A 26,095-nucleotide genomic window follows, 5' to 3' on the forward strand; every position below is an offset into this window, starting at 1 on the left:
AAAATAAAAAAGGGACATTTGAGCAGTGACTTGAATGTTGAGAAGTCAGCCATGAAAGATCTTAGGAGAAGAGAACTCTAAGGAGAAAGGAAAACAAATGCAAAGGACCTAAGCTGAGAGTAAACTTGATGTGTTAGAGCAGTGTTTTTCAACCTTTTTTGGGCAAAGGCACACTTGTTTCATGAAAAAAATCACGAGGCACACCACCATTAGAAAATGTTAAAAAATTTAACTCTGTGCCTATATTGACTATATATAAAGTAATTCTCTTGAATAGGAATCAAATAAACACAAAGAAAGTATTTTATAATTACTTTATTATGAAATATTAAGAAAATAGTGAAAAATTATAAAATTCTTGTCTTGTCTGCACCTGCGGCACACCAGGCAACATCTCGCGGCACACTAGTGTGCCGCGGAACAGCGGTTGAAAAACGCTGTGTTAGAGACAAAGCCGCAAAGTGGGTGTGGCTGTGGCAGAGCATATAAGTGTTATTGAGAGGAGATGAAGTTGGAGAGGTAGGGGGACTATACACTCCAATTTACTTAGGATAGTCCTGAATAATGCCTGTTGTCCTTGCATAAACAATAGCGCCTTCTTTCATTCTCAAAGAGACTTCGTTTGTTTGTTTGTTTGTTTGTTTGTTTTTGCAGTAACTAGTTTAATTATAATGACTGTTCAATATTGTATGTCTGCTTTTTCCACTTAGAATATAAGTAATTTGCCATGTTTAACGTAGTACTCACAGTTTTATATTCCACTGAGTTCATGTGCCATAATTTACTATGCATTTCTAAATGGGGAATGGTTATAGTTCTAGAGTTTTTACCATTATTAAATAATGTCGCATTAAATATAACCTTGTATATAACTTTTTCCTCTTGGACTACTTCTTTAAGACAGCTCCTCCTGGAATTAAAAGTGTTGATATATAAAGCTTCTTGATTTCTAGTATTTTTAGTGGATTGCAACAATATACAATTTTACTGTGCTTGATTATTTGTAGGATTGAATTTGTTAGTCATTGATATTTAATATTTTGTTCATAATCTGTTCATATTTGTTGCTGAGATTTCATGCCCTTTTCCAATTTACTTTTAAGCATATTTAGTATTTAGAAGACATTTTGTTGCATATTTCCCCATTTTAATATTTGCTTTTTTCTGGTGTTTTTAGATTGCCTAAACTTTGAATTTTTATGCAATTCTATCTATTTATCTTTTATAGTTTCTGCCATTGCTTTTAATGTTTAGAAAGCCTAATGTAACCTTATTAAGTAAGTTAGAAATGTTTTTGGGTTTTGTTTTCATTATTTGTGTTTACCCTGGCATGAATTATATACATACACAATAACTATTAACATTTGTCTAGCATATTTTCAGTTTCTAATTGTTGTCTTTGACTTAATTTTTGTATTAAACTGTTTGCTCCAACTGTTAATGTTCTTTAAAAGGTGGGATATAGTGTCACTCTAACTGATGTTTTTCATCAAATTGCTATTGAGTGGTGACAATAGCATCACTTACAAGATTATATTCCCTTTTCCTCTTGTTCGGAAAATTTTTCTTTCATCATATATTAAGTAATTATGTATAGCTGGATCTATTTCTAGACTCTCTGTTCCTTTATGCTAATCTATAAGTCTATTTTTGTGCCAATAAATCCTTCACTTGTTTGAGAAGAGCTCAAATTTCCTGCCTAAAGTCTTTGCTTCTCTTGGCTAAAAATGCTCAGTACCTTCAACTGCTGCTTTCGTATTTAGCATCCAAACCTGTCCTCTACCCCTAGGAATCAGAAGGTAGCAATTGTGAGATAACTGACCAAGCTGTGGAGTACCCTTAAGTTGCCTTCCTTGGGAAAACAAAAAAAAACAAAGAGCAACCATAGATCAGGACACCATCCAGGCAGGAAGGAGGATGGCGAACTCTTACATGGAAATAATAGCTTTTGTCCCGGAGAATACTTTGTTGTTTCTCATCTCCTTTAAGAAGACAGAAAAGCTACCAGTGAATAAGAGAACTTACAGGGTTCAAATCCTAACTCTACTGTGTTCTTGCGATGTGACCTTGAACAAATGTCTTCAATTCTCTAAATTTTATTTCCCTTGACTGTGAAATGAAGATATAGTGGCATCTACTTCATAAAATTATTGTAAAGATGGAGTGCGTAACCCATGAACACATAGTAAGCACTTGAGATGCTAAAAATCACTTATATGGATTTATTATTTCATTTGACATTTTGAGGTTGTGTGTAATTTAAAGCTGAACGAACAGAATAGGAACGGCTCAGTAACTTTACCAAGGGCACCTCTAATAGAAGCGCTGGAATTGGAATCTCACCTCAGATGTCTAACGCCAAGGCCTGTGCTCCTTCCGGTAGATGACATTACTGCACAGCACTATTAAGGTGCTCCTACCTGATCCTTTGGGTTCTGCACTGGTCACATAGATGCAGCTGTAAGTTCTTAGGTGAAGATAAGGAGAAGGTTCAAGTATAGGATTGTCTTGAGATTTCCTATGGTTTCACTCTGGAAAAGTGTTACATTCATGGGAAAGAGAGGCATGGTTTTATCCTAAACTGCAAATTAGCTGATGAGGAAACAGGCTAAGTGTTACTTAATGTACTGCTCCAGGCGGTAGCACACAGGCCCAGAGCATTTGTCATCCCCACAGGGTGGCGGGGGAAGCAACGCTTCCTCTCCTTCAGCACAGTTACCTGTGTTCTCAGAAGGCCCAGGGCCGAAGGACGTGGGTAGAGGATGCCATGTTAGCAGCCTGTGCACACACCTGCCAAGTCAAACAGAACTGGAAGGTCTAATTTTAGCCCTCTTAGCCTTGGCATTGTCCCTTTCGGTCCATATATTCATCATGTACCACAATCAAGTGCTTTGTTCCAGCCTTGCTGGACACTTCACAAAGGCCTCCAAGGACAGGGTGAGCATAATTCAGAGCTAGAAACACATCAAAGACAGGAACCTTACCAGAGAGGTCCACACTCCCCTGGCAACCCTTGGGAAATGTGCCTTTTCCTCCCACCTTAGTCCCAAAGACACAAGAAGGGGGCACGTGGTTGACTCTTCTTCCTCCAGCTTCTTCTTTGTGAACCTTCTGTTGGCTGCTCACCAATGGGTGCCTTCACCCGCTCCTGCCTGGGGTTTGCAATTTACTCCCTCTCTGCATCCCTGCCTCACAAAGCCCTTGTCTTTCAGTATCTGGGTCTTGGTTTTTTGTTTTTCGCCCTGAGATGTCCTGGAGGATGCACTCAACTAAGAGTTACAAACAATGTTACAATATGCCAACTGCCTCCATGGTTTGTTCCCTACAATGACCTGGTGAGGTAAGTGATGGAAACTTTTGTAGAACTTTCCAAGATGAGAAAACTGAAGCTCAAAGAGGTAGCAGACTTTGTCTAAGGTCATACAGGAAAACACTAGCAGAGTTGGGACTGAAACACAGCTCTGGCGTTTTAGGGAAAGGTGTCCCATGAACCAGTCAAAGCACAGAAAGCCCACCCAGACCATTAGGGATATCAGCTGGTTTCATGGATAACAGTTCCAGGTTGAGGACCCAGAATGGTAGACCTTTCCTTCAAGTAAATTTCCTCATACTAAAAAGAGAGTAGGGGATTTTGATCTACAGACACATCCAGAGATACAAAGGAGAAAATACATTTTTCATCTACCAGTCTAGGTTTTTTGGCTAAACTCTGCCCTGTAATGATAGACAGATTAATAGGATGAAAACAAGTAGAGGTCTAATAACACATAGACCTCTAGCATACATGGGAGAGAACCAGGGAAACTGAATAACTTCTCAAAATGGCTCAAGTCACCACCTTAAATACCATCACCAGTAAAGACACACACCCAAAAAAAATGTTAGTTGGGAGGAAAGCCAGTTGTGGGAAGCTATCGGCAAAGCCCAGCAATCCAGGTCAAGGTTGTTACGCAGATTTAAGTCAGCTGCCTTCTCCGTTAATAAGAGTGTATAGGGATTTGGACATCTGCCTGTTCCTGGTGCAAAGAGGGAAACAGCCTTACAGATAGAGATTTCCCTTTATAAATGTGTCTTTTTGAAGGGTAACTTTGACTTCGTTTTCAGAGATTCTCCTCTGTCTGCTGTTTCTTAAAAATAATCATCCTAAAATAATCCTATGCCAAAGCAGCATATTTGGGAGCAGCAAATTCTACTCTCCTCCACCTTCTTGGCTCTCTCCTTTGACCTTTAAATGGATCTCTCTCTCTGGACCTCATTGAAGTATCCTAGACCTGGCCTTAGGCACCCCGAAGTAATGACCTATGGATCATCGTCTCTGAATTTTCTATCTTTCACATTTGAATATTAATTATTATAATACACCTGGGATAGATTTTCCCTATCTTATATATCATTTAAACTGTGACAACATTCTCACAATCCTGTGTGTAACATTATTACACTCTATCTCACAGAAGGCAGCACTGAGCCTCAAAGAGGCTTCCTAACATGGCCGCCTGAATGTCACAGACTCTGATCCAGGGATTCTCACATAAAACACCTTGTCTCCCTGTCATTGCCTCTCCTGGGTGCTGGGGTGGGGGGACAGAGCAGTCTTGAGTGCCATGCTGAGGACTGGATGCAGAGGGAGGGTAGGAATACCACTGAAGGGGTGAGGCAGGGCAGTGACATGATTAGATTTTATGCTTTAGAAAGTCATTTCAGCTACAGTGTGGAAGATGGGTTTAAGGAGGGCAAGACTGTAGATGGGGAAACAAATTAGAAGATTATTGTGATAATCAAAGTGAGATATAAGAAGATGATGGCCTGATCTAATGTGGTGGCAACAAAGAGTAGATGGAATTTGAAAAAGTTAGGAAGTACAACCTACAGACTACTTTAACTTGATGATTGATTAGATAAAGGAACGTAAAAGAGAGCAGAGTCCTCAATAACTACAGATTCTGAATCGGTCCCTGGGCAGATAGTGGGGCCATTTCCCCAGAGAGGAGCCGAGTAAGATAACATGTTGGGTCTAGTAAGTTACAGGATACAAAGCTGGACATGTCTAACAGGCAGCTAGATGGATTATCTAGTATTCAGGAAAGGCCTGCACTGGAGAGCAATTTGGGAACCATATTTACATTTGTATTATATGACAATATTGCACGAACATTTATTGAATACGTTTATTATCACATGTCCTTCAAGCAGAACATTTTACTCTTATAAAGCCAACTTTATATGGCAGCTTCACAGTTCTCTGTCTTTGAGACCCTCCCATGACAGTTAAAGTCTTTTTTTGAATTACTGTGCAGATCACAGTTTAGGAGCATGGTCAGTGCAAAGAGTTCTCAGAGGTGAAAGAGCCTAAGAACCGAACGACTGGAACGGCTCTGCCTTTATCAGTAGACACTTGGGCATGTCACTCGCCCCTCAGGCTACCCATGTCCTCACTCTGAGAACAAGGAGAGGACACACACCACTTATGCTCCAGGCTGCGCCTAGCCCTGTGCCTGGGGATGTGCAGGTGACATGGGCCCCTGCTCTGCACTCCTCTCTCACACCTCCCTGCTGCTTTGGGATAAGGGCCGCAGTCCTACCCGCTGGGACTTGGCAGTACAACCTAGATGGCAATCTGTTGGACAGAAGGCTGTGATTATTAATGAAAGCATTTCTGCTGTTACCTCACAGAACTCAGGTTCTGCTGCTGCCAGAGACAGCCCCTTCCTTTCATAGAAGCGGATTCTCTAACACGTTGAATAGTCACAGACAAGATGCACGGGGAAGTAAAAATAAGACGCAGCAAAGTGGGTGGCTGCTTGAAACACTCCCAGTGGAAAGGTTACCAGCTATTAATCAGCTCATGCTTCTGTTCAGTGGGCGAGAAGGGAATTGAATGGAAACTTCACTCAATAGCTGATGCTTACTCAGGGCTGTGGGGTCCTCAGATGACTTGAATATGTCAAGTCAGATAGGAAGCATTTTTTACTTAAAGGAAGGAGAGTAAATAGGACCATGGTAAATTCTCCATGTCTCACAACCTGTGAACTTCTCTTTATATCTACCAGAGCTGGGGTAGGTATAGAAGTCAGGTTGACTTCTAGATGTCTAGACCTGCATCTTGAAATGTCTACCACTCTGCTAGAGCTGCCCAGTTTGCTGGGCCCTGTGATCAGGGTAATCATAGCTACTGTTTGTTGAACAGCCACTACGTGGAAAGCACCACTGGGAGGAATTGAATGTGTTATCTCAGTAATTCTCATAACAGCCCAATGAGCAATGCCATCATTTCCATTTGACAGATGAGGAAAATGAGGCTCCAATGGTATGACTGTCGAGTAACTTGTCAACAGTCAGACACCTTGTATGCAGCACAAGAACCATCACACCCCAGGTCTGACAGCAGCACACCTTTTTCTCCTTTAAACTAAGTTTGAATAAAAAATAAAAGACATTGCACCCTAATGAAGAAAGAAGGGAAGGCGCAAGATGGGTGAAAGGAAATTGGGTCTGAGCAGAAACATTTCCAAAGTCATAGCCTGGCACGTGGGCACTATATAGTCTAAGCTGTGGCTCCCGGGTACTTGGGAAATATCCTTTGTCTGTGGGAAAGGAGAAAGATGGCATTGGGTCTGACCCCTAAGGCTGGTCAATCCACGTGACCCCTTGCAGGTAGAGTCCATGAGCCCTTGGCTACCTAGTTACCAGTTGACTTTAGTTTGGAACCTCCTAAGAAACCACTTAGTCAAATTCAAGGGCCCAGGCCCACTAGCAGCATCCATCCTTGGGTCAAGGCTACCCCATCAGCAAATCTCCGGGGCCCCTTCAGGCTCTCCGCCCTGAGCTGTAGGGGGACAGCCTAGGGAAGGAGGCCACTCTTCACACCCTGGTCACAGGACATGGATTGGCTCTTCCCATTCCTCTAGGAACTTCGGCCCGGCTCAGTGCCCAGGGATCAGTGGCCTCCATGTCTTACTGCTGAGCCTCAGCAGCCAGGGCACTGCTGGTTCTGTCACTAACTCCATGTTCCATGGCATTAGTCTCCTAGCCTCCCTGGGGCTTCTCTGGGAAACAAGAGAGTTAGATCAATGATTGATCCCTGGGGCTCACTTCTGCTTTCATCTTTCTGTATTTATTATACGTTCTGGAATGAAACTCCTGTCACTGGCTCTAACGCTGCCGCTGCCATCAAAATGTTTCTCCTCATTTATTATAGATCACATAAATACTCCCTCATCGCGAGTCCCCAAGAGTGCAGTCTGTGTCCCCACCTGTCTCATGCTCATGGGCCAGGACCTTGGCTCTAACCTCATTAGGTTCAGGGTTTGAGTAGAGTCTCCAGAGAACACCAGGAGAAAGGACTTGGTGCTGCCCGGGTCCACAGAGACAGCGCCCAAGGCCAGCCTGTGATCTCCCTGTGCCTGGGACATGCAGTTTGGGGGCTGAGAGCACTTGGCTTCAGGAGGATGAAGGAGAGAGGAACCAAAGAACTGGGGTGTCAGACATTTGTCTTTATTAGAAAAGAATACTCCACACAATGTGCTGGGCAACTTTGAGTCTGGCTTTCAGGGTTGTCCTAACAATCTCTGGAAACTAGCAACCTCCTGTCATTTGTTTCTAGGTGTCCATCCCTGGGGGTCTCTTGCCCATGAGAACCCCTCCACCAGTCCCACTTCGTGCCTAGCACCAAGCTGCTCTTTACTCAGGCAGTGACAAATTATTTGGTTTGTGGCTGGGCTGGTTTTTACCTTGCAGCCTGGAACTCACACCTAAACATAATACACCAGTTCCTGTCCCCTCCCTTCTAAGGTAACAAACACTCAAGTATGAACAGGTTCTGAGGTAAAAAATAATCCACATGTGCTGACTCCTTTGAGACAGCCAGTTTGAAGAATGTGACTCCAATTTTCCTATTTACAAAACTTAGGTTGCAAATCAGTGAGGGGAAGGGGTTAGAATGGCCTTAAAGATCATCTGGTCCAAATCACTTGTTTTTCAAAAAGGGAAATTGAGCAACAGGGAAGGAAAGGATCTTACCCAATATCACAGAATCAACTAGAAACAGAGTTGGGATAAATCTCCCTCCCATTATCACTGGGAACTTGGTAAGTTTTACTTTCATTTTTACTCTTTCTGTATTCCTGGGCCCAAGTGAAAGATACTGCTTAACCCATGCCCTTGCTGCCCAGAAAGAAAGGAGTGTAGGTGGGGAGGGTTAACCCATACATGGTTTTTCATTCATTTATCAAGCATTTCTAAGCATCGCCTTTATGCCAGGAACTGAGGGTACTGAGATAAAAAATGAATCTTACCTTCAAGGTGTTCAAAAATTTGATGATGAAGACAAGAAAACAACCGCCAGGAAGACAGACTATTAATAGTTTCTATGCAATTCAATGAAACATTCCTGCCACATGCTGCCTGCACTTTACACTATGATTACAATGATTCTCTTCAGATATAGATTATTATAAGATTCATTTTCCCAGAACAAAACATACCAAATACTATAAATTGATGAAGATCAGTGACAAGGTCCTTCAGCATCTACTTCATAATGGCCAGTCCCCTTCATTCACTCATTCCGTCAAAAAATACTTGATGAGCACTTAGAACGCGGTACCAAAGATGAAAGATAAATAAAAAACAGTCCTCTCTCTCAGGAAACTAAATAATAACGACCATGGAAGCTTTTACGAGGTAAGAGGGATGCCTAAGGAGAAAGGATGCCTACATTGGCCTAGTAAAGTCAATGAAGGCTTCACAGAGGAGGTGGCCTGTTACCTGAAGCCACTTGAAGAAGAAAAGCTCTGCTGAGCAAACAAAGGGCATATGATTCTCCCTAACCGGTTTGGCTCAATGGATAGAGCATCGGCCTGTGGACTGAAGGGTCCCAGGTTCGATCCCAGTCAAGGGCATGTATCTTGGTGGGGCACATCCCCAGTGGGAGGTGTGCAGGAGGCAGCTCATCAATGTTTCTCTCATCAGTGTTTCTAACTCTCTATCCTTCTCCCTTTCTCTCTGTAAAAAAATCAACAAAACATATTTTTTGAAAAGATAAATATTAAAAAAAGACATGTGATTCTAAGAAAAGAGAACAGCATATACAAAGCGTGGACCTGTGGAAGCATGTAAGACCTACGACTTGTAATAGTTGATGGTTGCCAGGCATATGAAGTGAAAAGACCAGGTGAGTAGGCAGGACCAGTGCCATGGCAGAGAGAGGGGACTACATTCTATAGACAATGGAGAATTACTGAGAGTTTTAGGGAGAGGATTAGATGGTGAGGTGTATATTCCAGAAATTCATTCAAGCAGCCATGCAGAAAAAGTGGCTTGGAGTTAGACAGCCCAGTGAGGAGGTTGGTCATTAATCCAGACAAGTCCTGATGAGGGCATTGTCAATGCAACTTTAGGCCAGTTCAGAACTTGATTTTCTGAATGATTCACTCATTGCCAGACACACCTGCATGATGGTGCTGATTATAAAGCATAACCAAGAAGCATGAAGTTATGCATTTGTTCAGAACCGTGATTCATGGTCCTGACAATCTTCCTTGCATGTGTAAGAGACAACCCTCTTCCAGGAAGCTGGGAAAGGCTAAGCAATTAATTATAAGTGATCCGCAGAAAATCCAAACTTTCCTGAATAAGAAAGAAGCTGACACTTTGGCCTTCAAAAGGCTTTTGGAAGAGATGGCTTTAAATAATCTTTAATCCATTTTTCCATTAATACAAACTCACTTCTGAGCTTGTGGTTTTCCAAAGAAGGCTCTGGCAAAGTGACCTCTCTCTCTCTCTCTCTCTCTCTCTCTCTCTCTCTCTCTCTCTCTCTCTCTCTCTCTCTCTCTCTCTTTATCATGCCAAGAGACACTGATTCTTCCTGCTTTTGCTCCTTCTGTTCCTTCACTTAACATGCCTTCCATTCACTTGTCTGTGATTGTGCATAGGCGTCTTGCAGATTCAGGTTCAAAGTTCTGCCACACACTATTCGTATGATCTTGAGAGAGCTGCCCTAGTCCTTATTGCTGAGTTGTCATAAAGTCATAGGCAAGTTCATGAAGTGCTCAATGTAGTGCCTAATCCACAGCTCAGTCTTCAGTAGCTGTCATTGTTAGGTGAGATTCTAGTCCGATAAAGAAAATTTGTAATTCTCTCAAAAGGACAAAGTATTGAAAGTTTTACATCTTTTGATGATCAGGGTAGCCATGAATTACAGTTTTCTTACTCAGATGAATTAAACCAGACACCTGAGTTCTTACTTCATTTCCATATCCAGCTGTGGAATCCCACAGTAACATGTAATTAAAAGACAGTTGCTAATAAGAGATTGGGAGCTTGAAATTAAGAGCAAGAGTAAATAGAACTGAAACCGGTTTGGCTCAGTGGATAGAGCATTGGCCTGTGGACTGAAAGGTCCCAGGTTTGATTCCAGTCAAGGGCATGTACCTTGTTTGCAGGCACATCCCTAGTAGGGAGTGTGCAGGAGGCAGCTGATAGATGTTTCTTTCTCATTGATGTTTCTAACTCTCTATCCCTCTCTCTTCTCTGTAAAAAATCAATCAATCTATCATATATATATATATATATATATATATATATATATATATATATATATTTTTTTTTTTTAAGAGTAAATAGAGGGGCTCCCTAACCAAGGGCATGGCTGCTTATCCTCAGGACATTTTCTCAGACATAAGAGCCTAGAACACAAGTGGCCATCTCAATGGTATCTGCTCCCCAGGTTAGGTGCTGTTGGGAAGGTGCTACGGAGGGAGCCTTCCCAAGAGGGAGTGGCTTTGTGAAAGAGTTGTTCAGTGTCAGGGCAGGTTGCTGACAATGAGTGTGGAATCTGTTTTAGAAGAAGGTAAAAAAAATAATAATAACGAAGTATGTGATGAGATTACCCTTTCTGGGCTATTGCAAGCATAAACCTGCCTTGAGCCTGGGTGAGAATTTGTCTCAAGAACGATGAATGAAGCACTGGGGGCACTTGGGTACATTCTTCAAAACCCAACTTAGCCTCCTCTGAACAGTTTTAAAGACCTTGTGACATTTTCCTTATTCTGGTAGTCCCTTAGATGTTCAAGTGTACTTTGACTTTTTAAATCAATCTGTGGCTAATTCGTTATCACTCTTTTTTATTATAAAACAACACTAAAAGGAAATTTTACAAGGTGATCCTTAATTTTCCTGCAGGAATGCAACTGTTTTGATTTTGGAGTATTTTTATCTTTGTTTACCTATTTCTTTCAGTGAAGCTAAAAGAGTTTTGTTATCATATGTGCTTTATTAAGGAAGACATTGAAGATAAAGTAGTTAACATTGACATAAGTGACAGACATAGTAAATGGCCAAATCAGAAATGATTTTAAACCTATGCTCTATTCATTTACTATGATAATGGCCATATAACGTGGCACATAATTGATGTAGGTAACATTTTGTTGTTGTTTTTTTCTTTCTTTTTAGGTAACATTATTTAATGTACTATTATTTTTACTAACAGTAATAATAAAAGAATGTAATTATGTCAGCTGAAATTCACCAAATGATCTTTTGAAAAGAGTTGGTCAACACTGAAAGCAGTGTTGGTGGAAGTCTCTGAAGATAAGAAAAATAGAGAACCAATGTGATTAATAAGTATGAGCTGTTTCCATTTGGAAGAAAAAAAAATTGTAACTTTATAACTAGAACAACTGAGACTCCCTACCATTGCTGACCAGCTTTCCAAGCCACTTTTTGATTATTTGGCTACAATGCCTTATCATTCTTATCAATAATCTCAATAGTTCCACAAACTAAATGTAGAATTAGGTACCTGGGTAGCAAATAAAAATAAACTCAATTCATCGAAAGAAAATATAAATAATGCCCATATACTTTATTTGAGTAGCATAAAAAGGGACAGGTGCCTTCCCATGTGGTAACCAATGCCACGTGAAAGATGACACGTGATGGAGGAGGGTGAACGCTACAGCCCTTTGAACTGTGAGAAGAGGGTTTTGTGCTAATCTCTTTTCTAGAATACTGAATAGAAGGAAGTAGACTTGGGGAGACTTTTATCAGATACCCTGGAGGGAGTTCCCTCCAAGGAACTGCTCAGAACTCCAGCTTGGCCCCTAATCAAGTTGGAAATAATCATAGCCGTGGCGCTAATTGCATTAATTTGCTTTTCTTCAGGCAAAATGGGGAAACAGAACAGCAAACTGGCCCCCGAAGTGATGGAGGACCTGGTGAAGAGCACGGAGTTCAACGAGCATGAGCTCAAGCAGTGGTACAAGGGGTTCCTCAAGGACTGCCCCAGCGGGAGGCTGAACCTCGAGGAATTCCAGCAGCTCTATGTGAAGGTAAGCTGTCTGTTCACCAGGCAGACAACATTGTTTGCATGAAATGCAGCTTCGTGTGGAATTATAATTCAAATTAGCCAGTTTGTTTCCCCCAAATAGAAAAATTGACAATTAAAAAAAAAAAAAAAAAGCGAAGGGGTGTGCTTTGTTCCAGAGATAATAATTTCTGAACAAGAAGAGTAATTGTGCAATCAGACCACTGAGTAGAGTTTACTAAACTTTAGAGGATGACAGGGCTGGTAAAAAGAACAGTAAATTTTCAGATAATCATATGTGCTGATGATTATTGACAAGCTGCTAATGACATTATTGTTTGGCTTGAAAAGGCATCAGAATCTTTCTCAGATAAAGAGAAAGTACATGGATTTTTTTTTTTTCCACTAAGAAAAATCCTCCTATTTGCAGGTAAGAAAAAAAAAAATGCCTTTGACATCACATGTAGAGGGGTTAGGGGAGGTCTGGTGTACATCCAGGCATCAATGTCCACATCGTGGGCTCTTATGTCAGCATTTTGTACTGTGTGGAAGCTAATTTTTCCCTGGACCTGAGGTAGAACTGTTCCATGGAAGGTGTACTTTCTACTGCAGTGATATTGTTTGGGTTTGTCTGAGTTTAGCAGCTTGACTCAAGCCACTCCAATTTGTATCTACTTACATAATATTAGGCTTGTGGAAGAAATACATACATTTTCTTAGTAAAATGAAAAATAGCATATAGTGATTTTATCACTTAAGTGTAGCAACTGTCCATTTGAACAGTCGAAAACACCCAACTGCATATATGTGTGTAGGGTGGTTTCATACAATAGTAAGCATTGTCATTGTCTCCTGAAGGTGAACATGTCCCATAGTCTGTACTGCAGAATTCCTTCCTTGCACTTGTACAAGAAAGGGCATGTATAAGAATGCTCATGGCTGCACTGTTCACAATAGCAAATCTGGGAAACCACCCAAATGCCCAGCAAAGGGAGAGTGGAAAATAAACTGTGGTATGCTCACAGAAGCAGTCAAAACAGTTGAACTGCAGTGACACTAAAACATTAAGTGCAAAAAAGTAAGTCTCAAAATATTCTAAATTAAACACAAATAACTTTTAAACGTTTTATAAAGTTACAAATAAATGCCATAAAATCATATAAAAAGGGAAGTAAGAGAGATAAACACAGGATTCAGACTGATAGTTATATTCAGTGGGGAATAGGCAAGGGATGAGTTGGGGATAGAGCCATATGTTGCATATAATTTGTGACAAAGTCATACTTGTGGTTTTGGGTGGTGAATTGTCATTATTAAAAGCTCACTAAACCTGCATGAGCCACTGAAGCATGTCAGGAACCCAGAATTATTATTACTGCAAAGCTGAGATCATGGTAAAAAACTATATCTATAAATGTTTGTAGAAAAGTACACATATACTGGCATGGGTATGTGTAATAAGACTACTGTGACATTTCTAAGAAGATCTAAGTAATCTATTTTTAGCCTGTGACAAACTTTTATATAAAAGTGTTGAGAAATGCATTTATTATTCAATTGATTTAAATTGGTTTTGCAGAGAAGCATGACGGTATGCAAGCTCCTAGATTATTATGCACACCACTCTCCATAGTTTTCGGTCACATCTTCTACTATTTTATCACCCAAGAGTTAGCCTGAGCCTCAGAACTGTCTTCTCTCAGCCCCAAGGAAAGCACAGACAAATGAGATTTGTCAAAGCCACTTTCATATCACCAAAGGTCATGTAAGCTGTCACTCCGTGTTTAAGAGAGCTCCGTGTGCCGTGTTCCTTACTGTTTGTTTGAAATGAGAAGATTTGCCTTTGAAGACATAGTTGGTTTGCAGGAAATTAGGTGTTGCATTTATATACTGGAAATACTCAGCACCAAAAAAAGCACCAGCCTCAAGATGGGGAGAGAGGAGGATGTAAGTATTAAACACAGCTCAGCTGTACACAGTACAACTGACATATAATAGTATGTACTGACATCATCTCCCACCCCACCTCCCCAACACCATGCTGGAGTAGATTTTTTTTGTTGTTGTTCCTGGAAGGGAATATATGACTTTCTGGATGAAGTTTAGACTCTTGGCAGCTTCTTAATAGTCACATTCAAACTCAGCCTGTGCTCTTGTATCAAATAGTCAGAAAGCAGGCAAAGTCTTCCACTGCTTCCAAAACTGTCCAAGGACATAATACAAAGTAGAATCACGTAGGAAATATGCTACGTGCACAGAAAAAAAGAACAAGTCTGATAAGCTAGGAGGGAGAAGCACAGAAAAATGTGGGTTATATAATGAGGACCAAGAGAAGAGCTGACAAAAAAAAAAAAAACCAACACCAACTTCCTTTAATGCTGCTGAAAAGTGCAAATATTCAGCAAGACGCAGTCCTTCTCCTGATGAATAGGCACTTTTCAGTGGTTCCTTCTAGCTCAGTGTGGATGGCGAGACATCCTGGAACATAGCTGGGCCAGCAAAACTGCTGTGGCCTCTGCCCTCTTGTCTGTGCGGTTAGCCTGGCTCATCTACTATTGCCTACCTGACCTGTTTCAGGCTCCCAGAGTCACCTCGCTGCTTAGAACAAATGGTGATGAGGTATAGGGAGGAGCAGGATAATGAGACATAATGCAGGGCCAGAAGCCACAAACCCTCAGCTTAAGAAGCCTTTGTAACCAAAATACAAAGGAACTCTTTCATTAAGTCTGTGCTTAAAAAGGCTTAAAATTGAGGGCCTGAAAAATGAGGCAATTTTCCCAGTGTAGCGAAAAGTCAGAAGGTAGGAGAATGGACAATAAAAATTGTATGCTGACTCGCACCACAGCACCGAACCCTACTTGTCGACTGGATTCTATGGCAGCTCTGCCTCAGCCCCTCCATCCCCTACACCATGTGCCTGCTGGCGTGAGCCTTGAATAACACAGATCTGGGCATGGTCCTTCTGAGTCTGATACAGGTTTCATTCTTTAGTCATATTGACCATGGTCACTGCATTTCAATGAACATGAGACCCAATGGCTAGCACTGAGCCTACTGCAAAGCCAGCATCAGTGTTTGTTGAGTGAATCATATTAAATGCTGGCTGTGTATCTCCCTCTCAGGAAGCCTTGTCGTGGAGGCTTAGGGATGTAACTTAAGGACAGTCCTACCTGCCCTCAGGGTCTCGGAGGCTACTCAGAAAGACACGGTTAACCACAACCCAAGGCAGAATGACATAAGTGCTTCCAGTGGGGCAAAAGTGGAAAGAAGAGCTTAATTTCAAAATGGGATATTAAAGTAAACGGTTAATTAAGGCAGGGATGGAGGACTTTTCTCTTGGCTTTTAAGAAGGTAAAATCTGATGAAACCGATTTGGCTCAGTGGATAGAGCGTTGTCTGCAGACTGAAAGGTCCCAGGTTCGATTCTGGTCAAGGGCATGTACATTGGTTGTGGGCACATCCCCGGTGGGGGGTGTGCAGGAGGCAGCTGGTTGATGTATCTCTCTCATCTATGTTTCTGGCTCTCTATCCCTCCTCTTTCTTCTCTGTGAAAAATCAATAAAAATATATTTTAAAAAAAGATAAAATCTCTCTAGGTCTAGGAGATGTTTTTACTTTTTCAAGCTTGGTACCTGTGCCCTTCCCCACAGATTCATATGTGAGAGTTTTAACCGCCAGTATCTCAGAGAGTGACTGTATGTGGAGACAGGATCATTAAAGAGGTAATTTTAAATGAAAAGGAGGTCATTAGAGCGGGTCCTAATCCGTGGTGATTCGGGGCATCAGAACAGGAGATTAGGACTCGGGCATGCAAAGGGATGACCATGTGAGGACACAGGAAGAAGACACCCATCTGGGAGCCAAGGGGAGGCCTCAGGAGAAACCAACCTGACCAACACCTTGATCTTGGACTTCTGCCCGCCCCAAATGTGAGGATATACGTTTTTATTGTGCAAGTCACCCGGTCTGTAGCACTGTGTTATGGTGGCCCCAGCAAACTCATATAATGCCTGCTTCTTCTCTGCTAGACATTTCTCACGTGCAAACCCAGATCCTCTGTATCTGATGTAAGGACACCCAGGCCACAGAAGTTGTAGGAGATATCTCATTCTCTCCCCCCTCCCCCCAGCACTGCTGGGAAAGGTTAGGGAGGGAGCTTTTGCATTTTGTCACAAAGAACCAAGTACCTGATTCCTTCCACCACCACCACCACCACCCCCACCCCAGAAGCATTTCTTGTTTCTGATAATCACGTGATTGCCAAGTTGAGGTCACAAATTAAGATTGAGGGTTTGCAATGTTAACTACACATTCAGAGAAGCAGCCACGTTGTCCAAATAAAACCTACCCTGGGGAAGAGCAAGCAACTGAGTGAGGGAGGATGTGACCTATCCAAGTTCCTCTTTCTTGGAGCATGGATGCCTGTTTACCTTGTTTAGTCGCTGTGACATGAAAGCTGAAGAAACCACAAAACAAAGCTGGTGGAGTCCTGGAAAGCCCCACGTGGGTTCTGATTTTGTTTGGAGTTTGCCTATCAGGAGTCTGCCCATTGGGATTGTTTGGGAGGATTCGGACTGAGTAGAAACGTCAGTCAAGGGGTAGTTAAAAATGGCCATGGATTTGGAACCTGGCAGACTTGAGATTCAATCCCAGCTGTGCTACCTTTGCCATATCCCTGCCTCTCAGAATCTCTGTTTTCTCATCTTTGATATGGAAATAACAAGTTCAGACCTATCACCTCACTTGTGGAGAACCAAAGGAAAGAAGGGAAGGGAGATGATTTTGCAACCTGTAACAAGATGTTTTTGCTATGATGATCGATGATCTACTCATTTACTGCCAGAGTCAAGATGAAAAATGTGTTTGTTTTGTATGCCAAAGCCAGTGGCTGCATAAATGGTCTACAGAGGAGGATGTAAGGCTCTATTGATGTCTGCAATGTATTCTAAGGTGGGGCAGCAACCCTGGCAAGACCTACCACAAGGCTATGCTACCGTGTTTCCCCCAAAATAAGATATCTTCCAAAAATAAGACCTAGCGCATGGAAAGATAAGACATCCCCTGAAAATAAGACCTAGCGCAACTTTGGGAGAAAAAATTAATATAAGACACTGTCTTACTTTTGGGGAAACAGCTTCATTCCCATCACAGATCCTTAGACATCAGGCTCTGCGTCTTCCCCTGCACAAAGGTGTCCGCCAGGCCCCCGTTGCCATACAGGATGCAGTGTGACATCAGTTCATGTTAGAGCCAGCCAAAGTGCTCTGTACCCAGGTAAGACAGACGGATCACTAAATTAAGGCACCTGGGCATGGGAGGGTTTCCAGATGCCAAACAGCCCAGCCCCTTGGACTGTGGCATTGTCCAGAGAGAGAATTCCCTCTTCTATCCTTCTTGCATTCTTGCAGCTAGACTACTAATAAAATTGGCACAAGGCCTAATAACAGGAGGAAAACACAAATTATTACATATACATAGAATTAAAAGAATAATTATCTGAAAGGAGTGGAGCAGGCTGATTATATATTTTTTTATCATATGAAGAAACCATACATTTATGGGGACTTTGACAAGTAAAAGAGCATAGGTGCTGGGGTCTGTGAGTAGTAAGGAAGTCAAGTAGAATGTGGGCTGAGGGCAGTGAATCAGTAAAACTGACAAGGGTGTGTTTAAAGTCGCTTCTCAGCCCTGGATCCTCTATCTGTTGCGATAAGGCTGTCGGATTCTTCTTAGTCTGACTGCTCTGAATCTTAGCCCTTTTATGGCAGAGTGGCACCTTTCACATGAAGGTTTATTTCCTGCATTTATGCATTCTAGAGACAGAGGCGATTGGAGAGCTCCACAACATCTCAAGTGATTTTTTTTTTAATTAGATTCTTTTTTAAAATATATATTTTATTGATTTTTTTTTTTTTTTTTTTTTTTTACAGAGAGAAAGGGAGAGGGATAGAGAGTTAAAAACATTGATGAGAGAGAAACATAGATCAGCTGCCTCCTGCACACCTCCCACTGGGGATGTGCCCTCAACCAAGGTACATGCCCTTGACTGGGATTGAATCTGGGACCCTTCAGTCTGCAGGCCGATGCTCTATCCACTGAGCCAAACTGGTTAAGGCCTCTTAAGTGCTTTTAATTCAAAATAATCCATATGTCATTGTGCGATATTTTGTGGTGGCCTGCCTGGGACCCAGCTGCACAAAGAGCTGGCTCTCCCATCACATATTTTCTCAAAAGAAATGGCTATTACAACATCACAGCATCAGATTTAAATGAAATTGGAAAGTAAAAGACAGCACAAAAAAGGTTTTTGGATTATCAGTTTTTAAGGATTCAGATTTTCCATTTTTAAAAGGTAATTAGGAATAGGTCTTATTAAAAATTATTGGGGGCAGAGCTATATGCAGAACCATTTTAATTCCTTTGGGAAATAGACGTTACATAAGACATAAAATGTCATAGAGACTGGGCTGGTAAGGATGCTAAGATTTTTAGGGAAAACCTGGGAATTCATTTCCATTTGGATTCTTTCCCAACACAATCAAGGCTGCACTTCAACTTTAATTAATGTAGAAAACAAGAGTTAGGGTCTGAAAATCTTGAGGGAGAGATGACAATGAGTTCTGGGGAAATGAGTCACATGTGAGGTTCCAAAGGCATTTGCTATGAGATTGTCTCAGGGACTAGCTGGTTACCAGGGAGTCTTACATTAGAGAGAGCATTAATCCCAAAGGGGTTGGAGTGATAACCTCCTCCTGTCTCAGAGGGTGTGAAATTCTTTCGGGTGGTTTCCACAACTTGGGAGTTTGCTTTCCTGTGACACAGCAGGTGTCAGTTAGAAAGCTATCAATGGTCATTTCAGCCATGTTATCTGGAGGAATGCTCTTAGACGATTCCTCTACTTCTCTGTTCTCAGGATAAGGTTGGAAAGAGCCCTTTAGAAGCCTTTCACTCCACCACCACCCAACCCCTTTCCCACTTCCCCCAGCTCACCTCACTTCCAGTTTATAAAGAAGGACACAGAAACCCTTGGAGGGAGAGGGGCATTCCACAAAGGAGCATTTTCTTAATGGGATTCACTTAACACCTAAAAGGATGAGTCCCAACTCCAGCCTGATGATGGAGATTTTAAGCCAGGAAGACCAGCTCTCCACTTAGCTATTATCTACCGCTAATTGGTAAAGGACAGTCCATTTCAAATTGGAAGTAGAGCCAAAGAGGAAGAAATAGCCCATGTCTATTATAGGTTTGCACTTAAAGATGCAAAATCATGCCTGGATTTCTCATTGTAAAGCTGTTTTGCTTTACTGTACTTTTATGACCCTTTGAAGGGTGAACAGGATCTGGTTCTGGTACCGCTGACCCAACCTGGTGGGAATAATTTCTTCCCTCCCCTTTTGTGGCCCATTGAGCACCTGCCAGAAGAAAACTCTCTATCTTATTATGACTCTTAAATCTCCACTTGAAATGTTGGCTCTCTGACTATTTCTCTCTCAGGGCTGTTACTGAGTCCCATCCTTGTGATTGCCCCTATGATGCTGTGAATTATTCCAGTGTCATGCTGGCTTCTCTCCTCCTGGATGAAACAAAGTCCTGTCATAACTGGGAGGAAATAGGAGAGATCAGCTGTAAAATAGTCCTACATCCATCTACAAAATGTCCAAGGACTTCATTAGCTCTGTCATAGGAGAATCCCTCTGTAGATAGCAATACAGAGAAGCTACTAGCAATCATTCACCAATACTGCTGGGTGGTATCTATAACAAGCCTGCAGCCAGGAACTATGGGGAATGTGAAGTTTGAGTCAGATTGCCTCACTGGTGTTAAGGGCTTACAACCTAGTACAACAATCTGTATAGATAGCTCAGAGGTGGTAGAGGAAATATCTGTCCCAAGACCAACAAAAATGTTCTAGCCTAGTATATGTCTCTATATTTCCACATAAATATCTTTACTGAATATTTTAAGATTCCCTGAAATATAGTAGGAGTTGCAGCTGCAAGAATGACATTCCCAAGAGAAAGGACAAGTTCAGCAAGGGCACAAGGGCAGGGAGATAGGGGAAGGGTGTGGAAAATAGCAAGTAACTGTATTGCCTGAAATGTCAGATTACCAAAGAGGTAATGGGGGGCGGGGGGGGGGGAGGGGCGCTGCGGAGATAGTAAGGTTGGAGATGTGAGTGGGACCCAATCACAGAGTCCCTGAACGCCAGGAAAGCTCAAAGTCCTGAATATGTACACAAATCAAATAGATGATTTCTTGCCAGGAGGTGTTAGATGACCATAGAAATTCTGGTGACCTGGCATTGTATTCTTTGTAAAATAGCAGAATGACAGTATCAGAAATGATAAGGGTGTGGTTTTTTTTTTTTTTGGTTTTTTTTTTTTTTCATTTTCCTTGTAAATGTTCACAGTGACTCAGTGAGTGAAGCAGCAGGAGCTAACAATGTGTCCTTAAGCAAATGTCTTAGGGCCAGAGTTGACTGAGTTATTCATCAAGTGTTTATTGTCCATGCCTGGTGTGTGCCATACCAGACTAACCTCTGAGGGGATCGCAGGCAGTCGCAGGCAGTCCCATGGAAGTCCTGTGCAATCTGAGGTGGGGGTGAGGGTGGACACAAAGCCATCCAAGCAAACTAGTGCAGGCACAGCACAAGAGCTATGAGGTTTGGGGAACTGAGGGGAGGGGAGGGAGAAAGGGGCCATTTTTTAGCTTCACCTCCTACTTTTTTCTGGAGATAGATGAATTAATAGAATATGGTACTAAGGCAGAGATGGGAGTTCCACAGACAGAAAGAGGTTTCATATGACTGAGCAGAGAAGATGAGAGGGCCAAAGATAGAAGGCTAGAGGTAGGATGGGTAGGCATGGCCTTAGTTTATTTCTCTGTAAAATGAGGGAGAGAACCATAGATCTCTTTGATTCCCTTCCAATACCAAGATTCTAGAAGCAAGTGGAGCAGACACTAGATCTCTGCTAGTATGTACCACAGGTTACTGGGTGTCATGGCACTTTCTTGTCCAGCTCCCCACAAGGCAGGGACTGTGTCTTTTTTTTTTAAATATATTTTTTTTTTATTGATTTCAAAGAGGAAGTAAAAGGAAGAGATAGACAGAAACATCAGTGATGAGAAAGACTCATTGGTTGGCTGCCTCCTGCATGCCCCACACTGATGAACCAAGCCTGCAACCCAGGCAAATGTCCTGACCTGGAATCAAACCGTTGACCTCCTGGCTCATAGGTTGATGCTCAACCACTGAGCCATGCCAGTTGGTGGGGGACTGTGTCTCTATCCTTAGCTCCCAGTAACAAAAATTAGTTGATTGATAGAACAAATTAATAAATGAATAAAGGACTCTCTCTTATAAGCTTAGCTAGAATTCGATTTGAAGAAAAATGAAAGGAATGAAGCATGTTATAGCATGTTATCCAGAATAGTCAATCTACAGAAATTCATACTGAACAACTTTGATGTAGGATGTTTAAATAAACAGGATACATCATAGCATTACAGAATAACATAGCATCCCATTCTCAGAGTCAAGTGGCTTGTTGATTTTATTATGAATATGTGATGCACTTGCCACCAAAGATGATAGTCAATGAGCTTCTTTAACTACTACTTTCCCAAGAGGAAAATGAAGGATAAAATGTAAAACTCGAGAGGTCTAATATAAAAAAGCTGTCTGAGCCCCGGCTCAGTGGATAGAGCACAAGCCAGTGGACCGAAGCGTCCTGGGTTTGATTCCCATCAAGGGCATGCACCTTGGTTACAGGCTCCTCCCCGGCCTGGGCCCTGGTTGGGGCACCTTCTATATGTTTCTCTCACATTGATATTTCTTTCTGTCTTTCCCTCTCTCTTCCACCCTCTCTAAAAATCAATGAAAAATATCCTCAGGTGAGGTATAACATCAAAAAAATTAAAAATAAAAAAGCTATCTGAAGACTTGAAAATTAGGCTGTTTGTGTTACTTTGTAGTAAGGTTATTAGAGAAAAATGTAAAAACTAAAAGGATTTTTTTAAGAAGAAATGCAAAGGAGATCATAAAAGACAGAGATAACCTGCTTTCTAAGTAAATCTCACTGTATAGTCAAGGTAGGACTTGCTTTTATTCATGTTATTTTAAAAAATGTGACAAGTGTACCAGGAGCATGAGAAATGATGACATCCTGTTAGAGCTAATATGTTGTGGCTTCACAGCTTGGTCCCAGTCAAATCTCTTGTCGACTCAGAATTTGGTGCCTGGAGATATCTTTCAGGATGACACAGTTGGGTTGCCAGGGTAACTCCCTGGATGAGGATCTAGATAGTTTTGGGAGAGATTACATAAGACAAGACCAACTGCAAAGAGTCAAGAAATATCCTGAGGTCAAGAGATGAAATAAGTTAGATGAAATGTTGTCTGTTTAGCTTTCAAGATGAGGACATGAGGAGAACATGTAGCATTAGACACCTGGACCAGCCACCCAAATAGAAAATCTTAGTGGTCATACTGACGATGAAAGCTCTGGACAACTAAGGAATCCAGTTGATACAGAATGAATGTAATAGTATGTATTAAGCAAGGAACCATTTCCCTAAGAATCAGTCTAACTATCTCCTTTTAAGATTTCAAATATGTTAAAGGTGCTCTGGTATTCTGTGTTAGGGACATATGTCAATATGTATTTATTGTTAAAATGGATGAATGACTCTGAGGGACCAAAACTACTGAATTCATAACAGTTAGTGGAAGAGATGAAGATTTTCCAGAATGCTTGTATGTATAATTACACACACACACATTTGAGTTAGGATAAAAGTTCAACTAAGTGAAACAGAGGCTCGTGTGGTTTCAGTATGACTGAAGAGTATTTTTCTTTCATGAGAAGCCCCAGCTGACCTGGCATCTCTGTTCAGTCCCCTTCTATCCTGGTGCCCCTTCCTAGGGTATTGCTCTGATTCACAAGTGGCTCCGTACAGTGTCAGATTCCAACTAGTGAGAAGGATAAGACTGAAGAATGAGAAAACACACCCTTACCTTTAAGGAAAAGACCCAGAAATTGCATACATTATCTCAGCCCATATCCAGAGTTTAGTCTCATGACCTGGCTGCAAGGGACACTGGGAAGGTAGTCTTAATTTTAGGCGGCTGTATGCCCAGCTAAAAAGTCCATTACTCTGGAAAGAAAGAATACTAGAAAAGGGGGATCACTAGCAATCTCTTCCCGGAGGGAAAGTTTTAGGGGACTCCTTGCTGTCATCAACTTCTCTTCTCAAGGTCAGATGCAAGGTGTGCAGCTCTGTGCTTCCCTGTGGATGGGATTTGAGACCATGACAAGCAGAAATGGACTCATTCTGTGTCTGATTCTGCTTTACCAAGAGTGGGTGGTGCCAAGATACCCTGTTCTACTGCCAGGGCTGAGCCAGACAGCTCACGCACTGGGGCCTGATGAAAACTGCATCCACATAGAGAGTTAAGCCGACCAGAAAGGTCCTGATGATTGATTACTTCATTTGCTGAAGTCAGTGGGGTTTATTTTTTAAACACAAGAAACTCCTGTCCATCATTTGCCAATGTAAGATGTTCCTGTCACCTCTACCCTCTTCCTGCACCTATTCCCTGACTCTTTGTCCTCATTGTGGCACTCTGCCTGGTGTACTGCCGGGCTGGTGGACCATGATTAGTGCCTGTGTTTCCCTCCCTGTGTCAATTTGACAGCAGAGGCATTTATTTGCCCACATGACCTGAATAACGCATGAAATGAGGCCCGCGGTGGCGTTAGACAAATGCAGTGTCACATGGGGAACAGACACAGCACAGTGGGTGAGAGACGCTGAGACATCGGACCTATAATCACACTCATACTGATGCAGAATGACTGGCCTTTGTATTTCATCCATGTACCCATTGACCAATCAGTCTATCTACATATACATTTATTTACTTATTAAACATTGTTGAACATCTGCTCGCTGAGGATACTGAAATAAACCAATAGCCATGGCTCCTTTCCTCAATGGGGGAGACCGTCAGGTGAGCTGGAGGTGATGATACAATGAAGTACATGCTGTGTTAGAGGCCATAAAAAATGAATAGTGCTGGGAGGAGGCTCTAAGGGGGCGTTCCTGAGGAAATAATAATCAACCTACATCTCAAGTGGGCCAGGTGGCAATGAAAAGAAGGATCTCCTGTCCTGACCGGTTTGCTCCTGTCCTGTGGACTGAAGGGTCCCAGGTTCGATTCCAGTCAAGGGCATGTACCTTGGTTGTGGGCACGACCCTGGTGGGAGGTGGGCAGGAGGTAGCTGATTGATGTTTCTGACTTTCTATCCCTCTCCCTTCCTCTCTGTAAAAAAATCAATAAAAATATTTTTTAAAAAAGAAGAAGAAGAAGAAGAAAATAAAAGAAAGAAAAGAAGAATCTCCTGATAGTAGCAAGCATTTGCAATCTTTTTGTTGTTTTTTGCCAATATTTTTTCTTGGTCCCGGTCCACAAAATCATCTTGCAAGGCAAGATCCTAGCTATTTCTCAGTCACACTAAAAATACATCTATAATCTAATGGAAACAAACACGTTGGTGAAAGGTCCCCCTTCCTGCCCATTAGTCAGGCCTTTATCAAAACAGCCCTGTCGGGGACCGAGAACATGACGATGGGTCACAACGTGTGCGTGATGTGGGCCTGGACGCATCCGGATGACAGGGCCTTGGCTCTCCGTCTCCTCTGCGAGTTTCCAAGGAATCATCCTCTGAACTCCAGCCAGGCGGGGGCTACAGCTCAAGGCCCGGAGCTGTGCTCGCTTTGATCCAGCAATGCCAGGGCTGGCTTCTTTTCAGCAGGAACATGAAAATCTTTGTTCCGTAAAACAAGTGGTCATGACATTTTTGTTGGCCCTGATGGCAGGTTTCAGAACGACAAAGGGAAGGGAACTGATATTTACTGGTTCCTCCTATGTGTCCAGGAGATACAGTGAGAGAAAGAGGTGACAGGGCTCCTTGGAAACAATATTTAGCACTAATAACAAGAATAAGAATAATAGTAAACACTTTAGTCATATTTACTCTGTGCCAGGCACTATCCCATATATTAATTCTTTTCACTAAAACAACTGCCTTTTGTGCTAGGTACCATTACTGCCTCCAGTTTGCAGAGAAGGGACCTGAGCACAAAGAAAGAAAGGAGACGTGTCTAAGGTCACACAGCTAATGAATGGCTGAGTGGTATAGGCTTTAACTCTGGAACCACAGCTCTGACCTTACTGCATGACCTTGGGCAAATTACATAAACTCCTGAGCTGCGGTTTCTTTGTCCAAATGATGGAGATAGCAAAGCCTCACACACAGCTCTGTTGTGAGAATTTCAGTTGTGCTGAGACACCAGGCTTGTATAGAGATAATATGAAGGTTAACCCTGCCATAAAACACATAGGTGGCCATACATACATGTATGACTGCTTTGAGGCCTGCTCCATCCAGGAATGGAGCCAAAAGGCACACTGACTCCAGGCTAGAAAGAGCTTTGCATGATTATTCTAAAGAGGACACCGGTGGCTCCAAAATGAGCCAACTCTGGCTCCACCATCCTCACAGCCATTTTTCTGTGCCCTGTTGTCTGCTTCAGAGCTTCCCACCCCACACCTACCTTCTCACTCTGGCCCTCCCTCTGTCAAACCTGCTCCCTCACATGTTTCCAATCAACTGTATCAGCACATCCTGTCTGCTTACACTTAATGTGTGTGCCATGCTTAGGGATGTAGAGTGGATCAGGAAAGCCAGTGTAATAACGATGGGATTCCAGGGCCATCACATG

At 42.2% G+C, this 26,095-nt stretch overlaps 1 protein-coding gene across 2 annotated transcripts in view; it reads left to right on the forward strand.

Annotated features, from left to right (window-relative positions):
• VSNL1 (visinin like 1) overlaps nt 1-26,095 on the forward strand; it is a 62,997-nt gene that overhangs the window by 17,326 nt on the left and 19,576 nt on the right. For both annotated transcript variants that reach the window (XR_004987326.2, XM_036434650.2), the window contains exon 2: nt 12,166-12,332. Coding sequence is in view for 1 of the 2 variants with exons in the window: in XM_036434650.2 (XP_036290543.1) it covers nt 12,171-12,332 (162 nt within the window). In the remaining variant the exon portion in view is untranslated. The remainder of the gene's footprint in view (nt 1-12,165; nt 12,333-26,095) is intronic.

This window comes from Pipistrellus kuhlii, unplaced genomic scaffold (assembly GCF_014108245.1).
Source record: "Pipistrellus kuhlii isolate mPipKuh1 unplaced genomic scaffold, mPipKuh1.p scaffold_m20_p_13, whole genome shotgun sequence".
Classification (NCBI taxonomy): Eukaryota; Metazoa; Chordata; class Mammalia; order Chiroptera; family Vespertilionidae; genus Pipistrellus; species Pipistrellus kuhlii.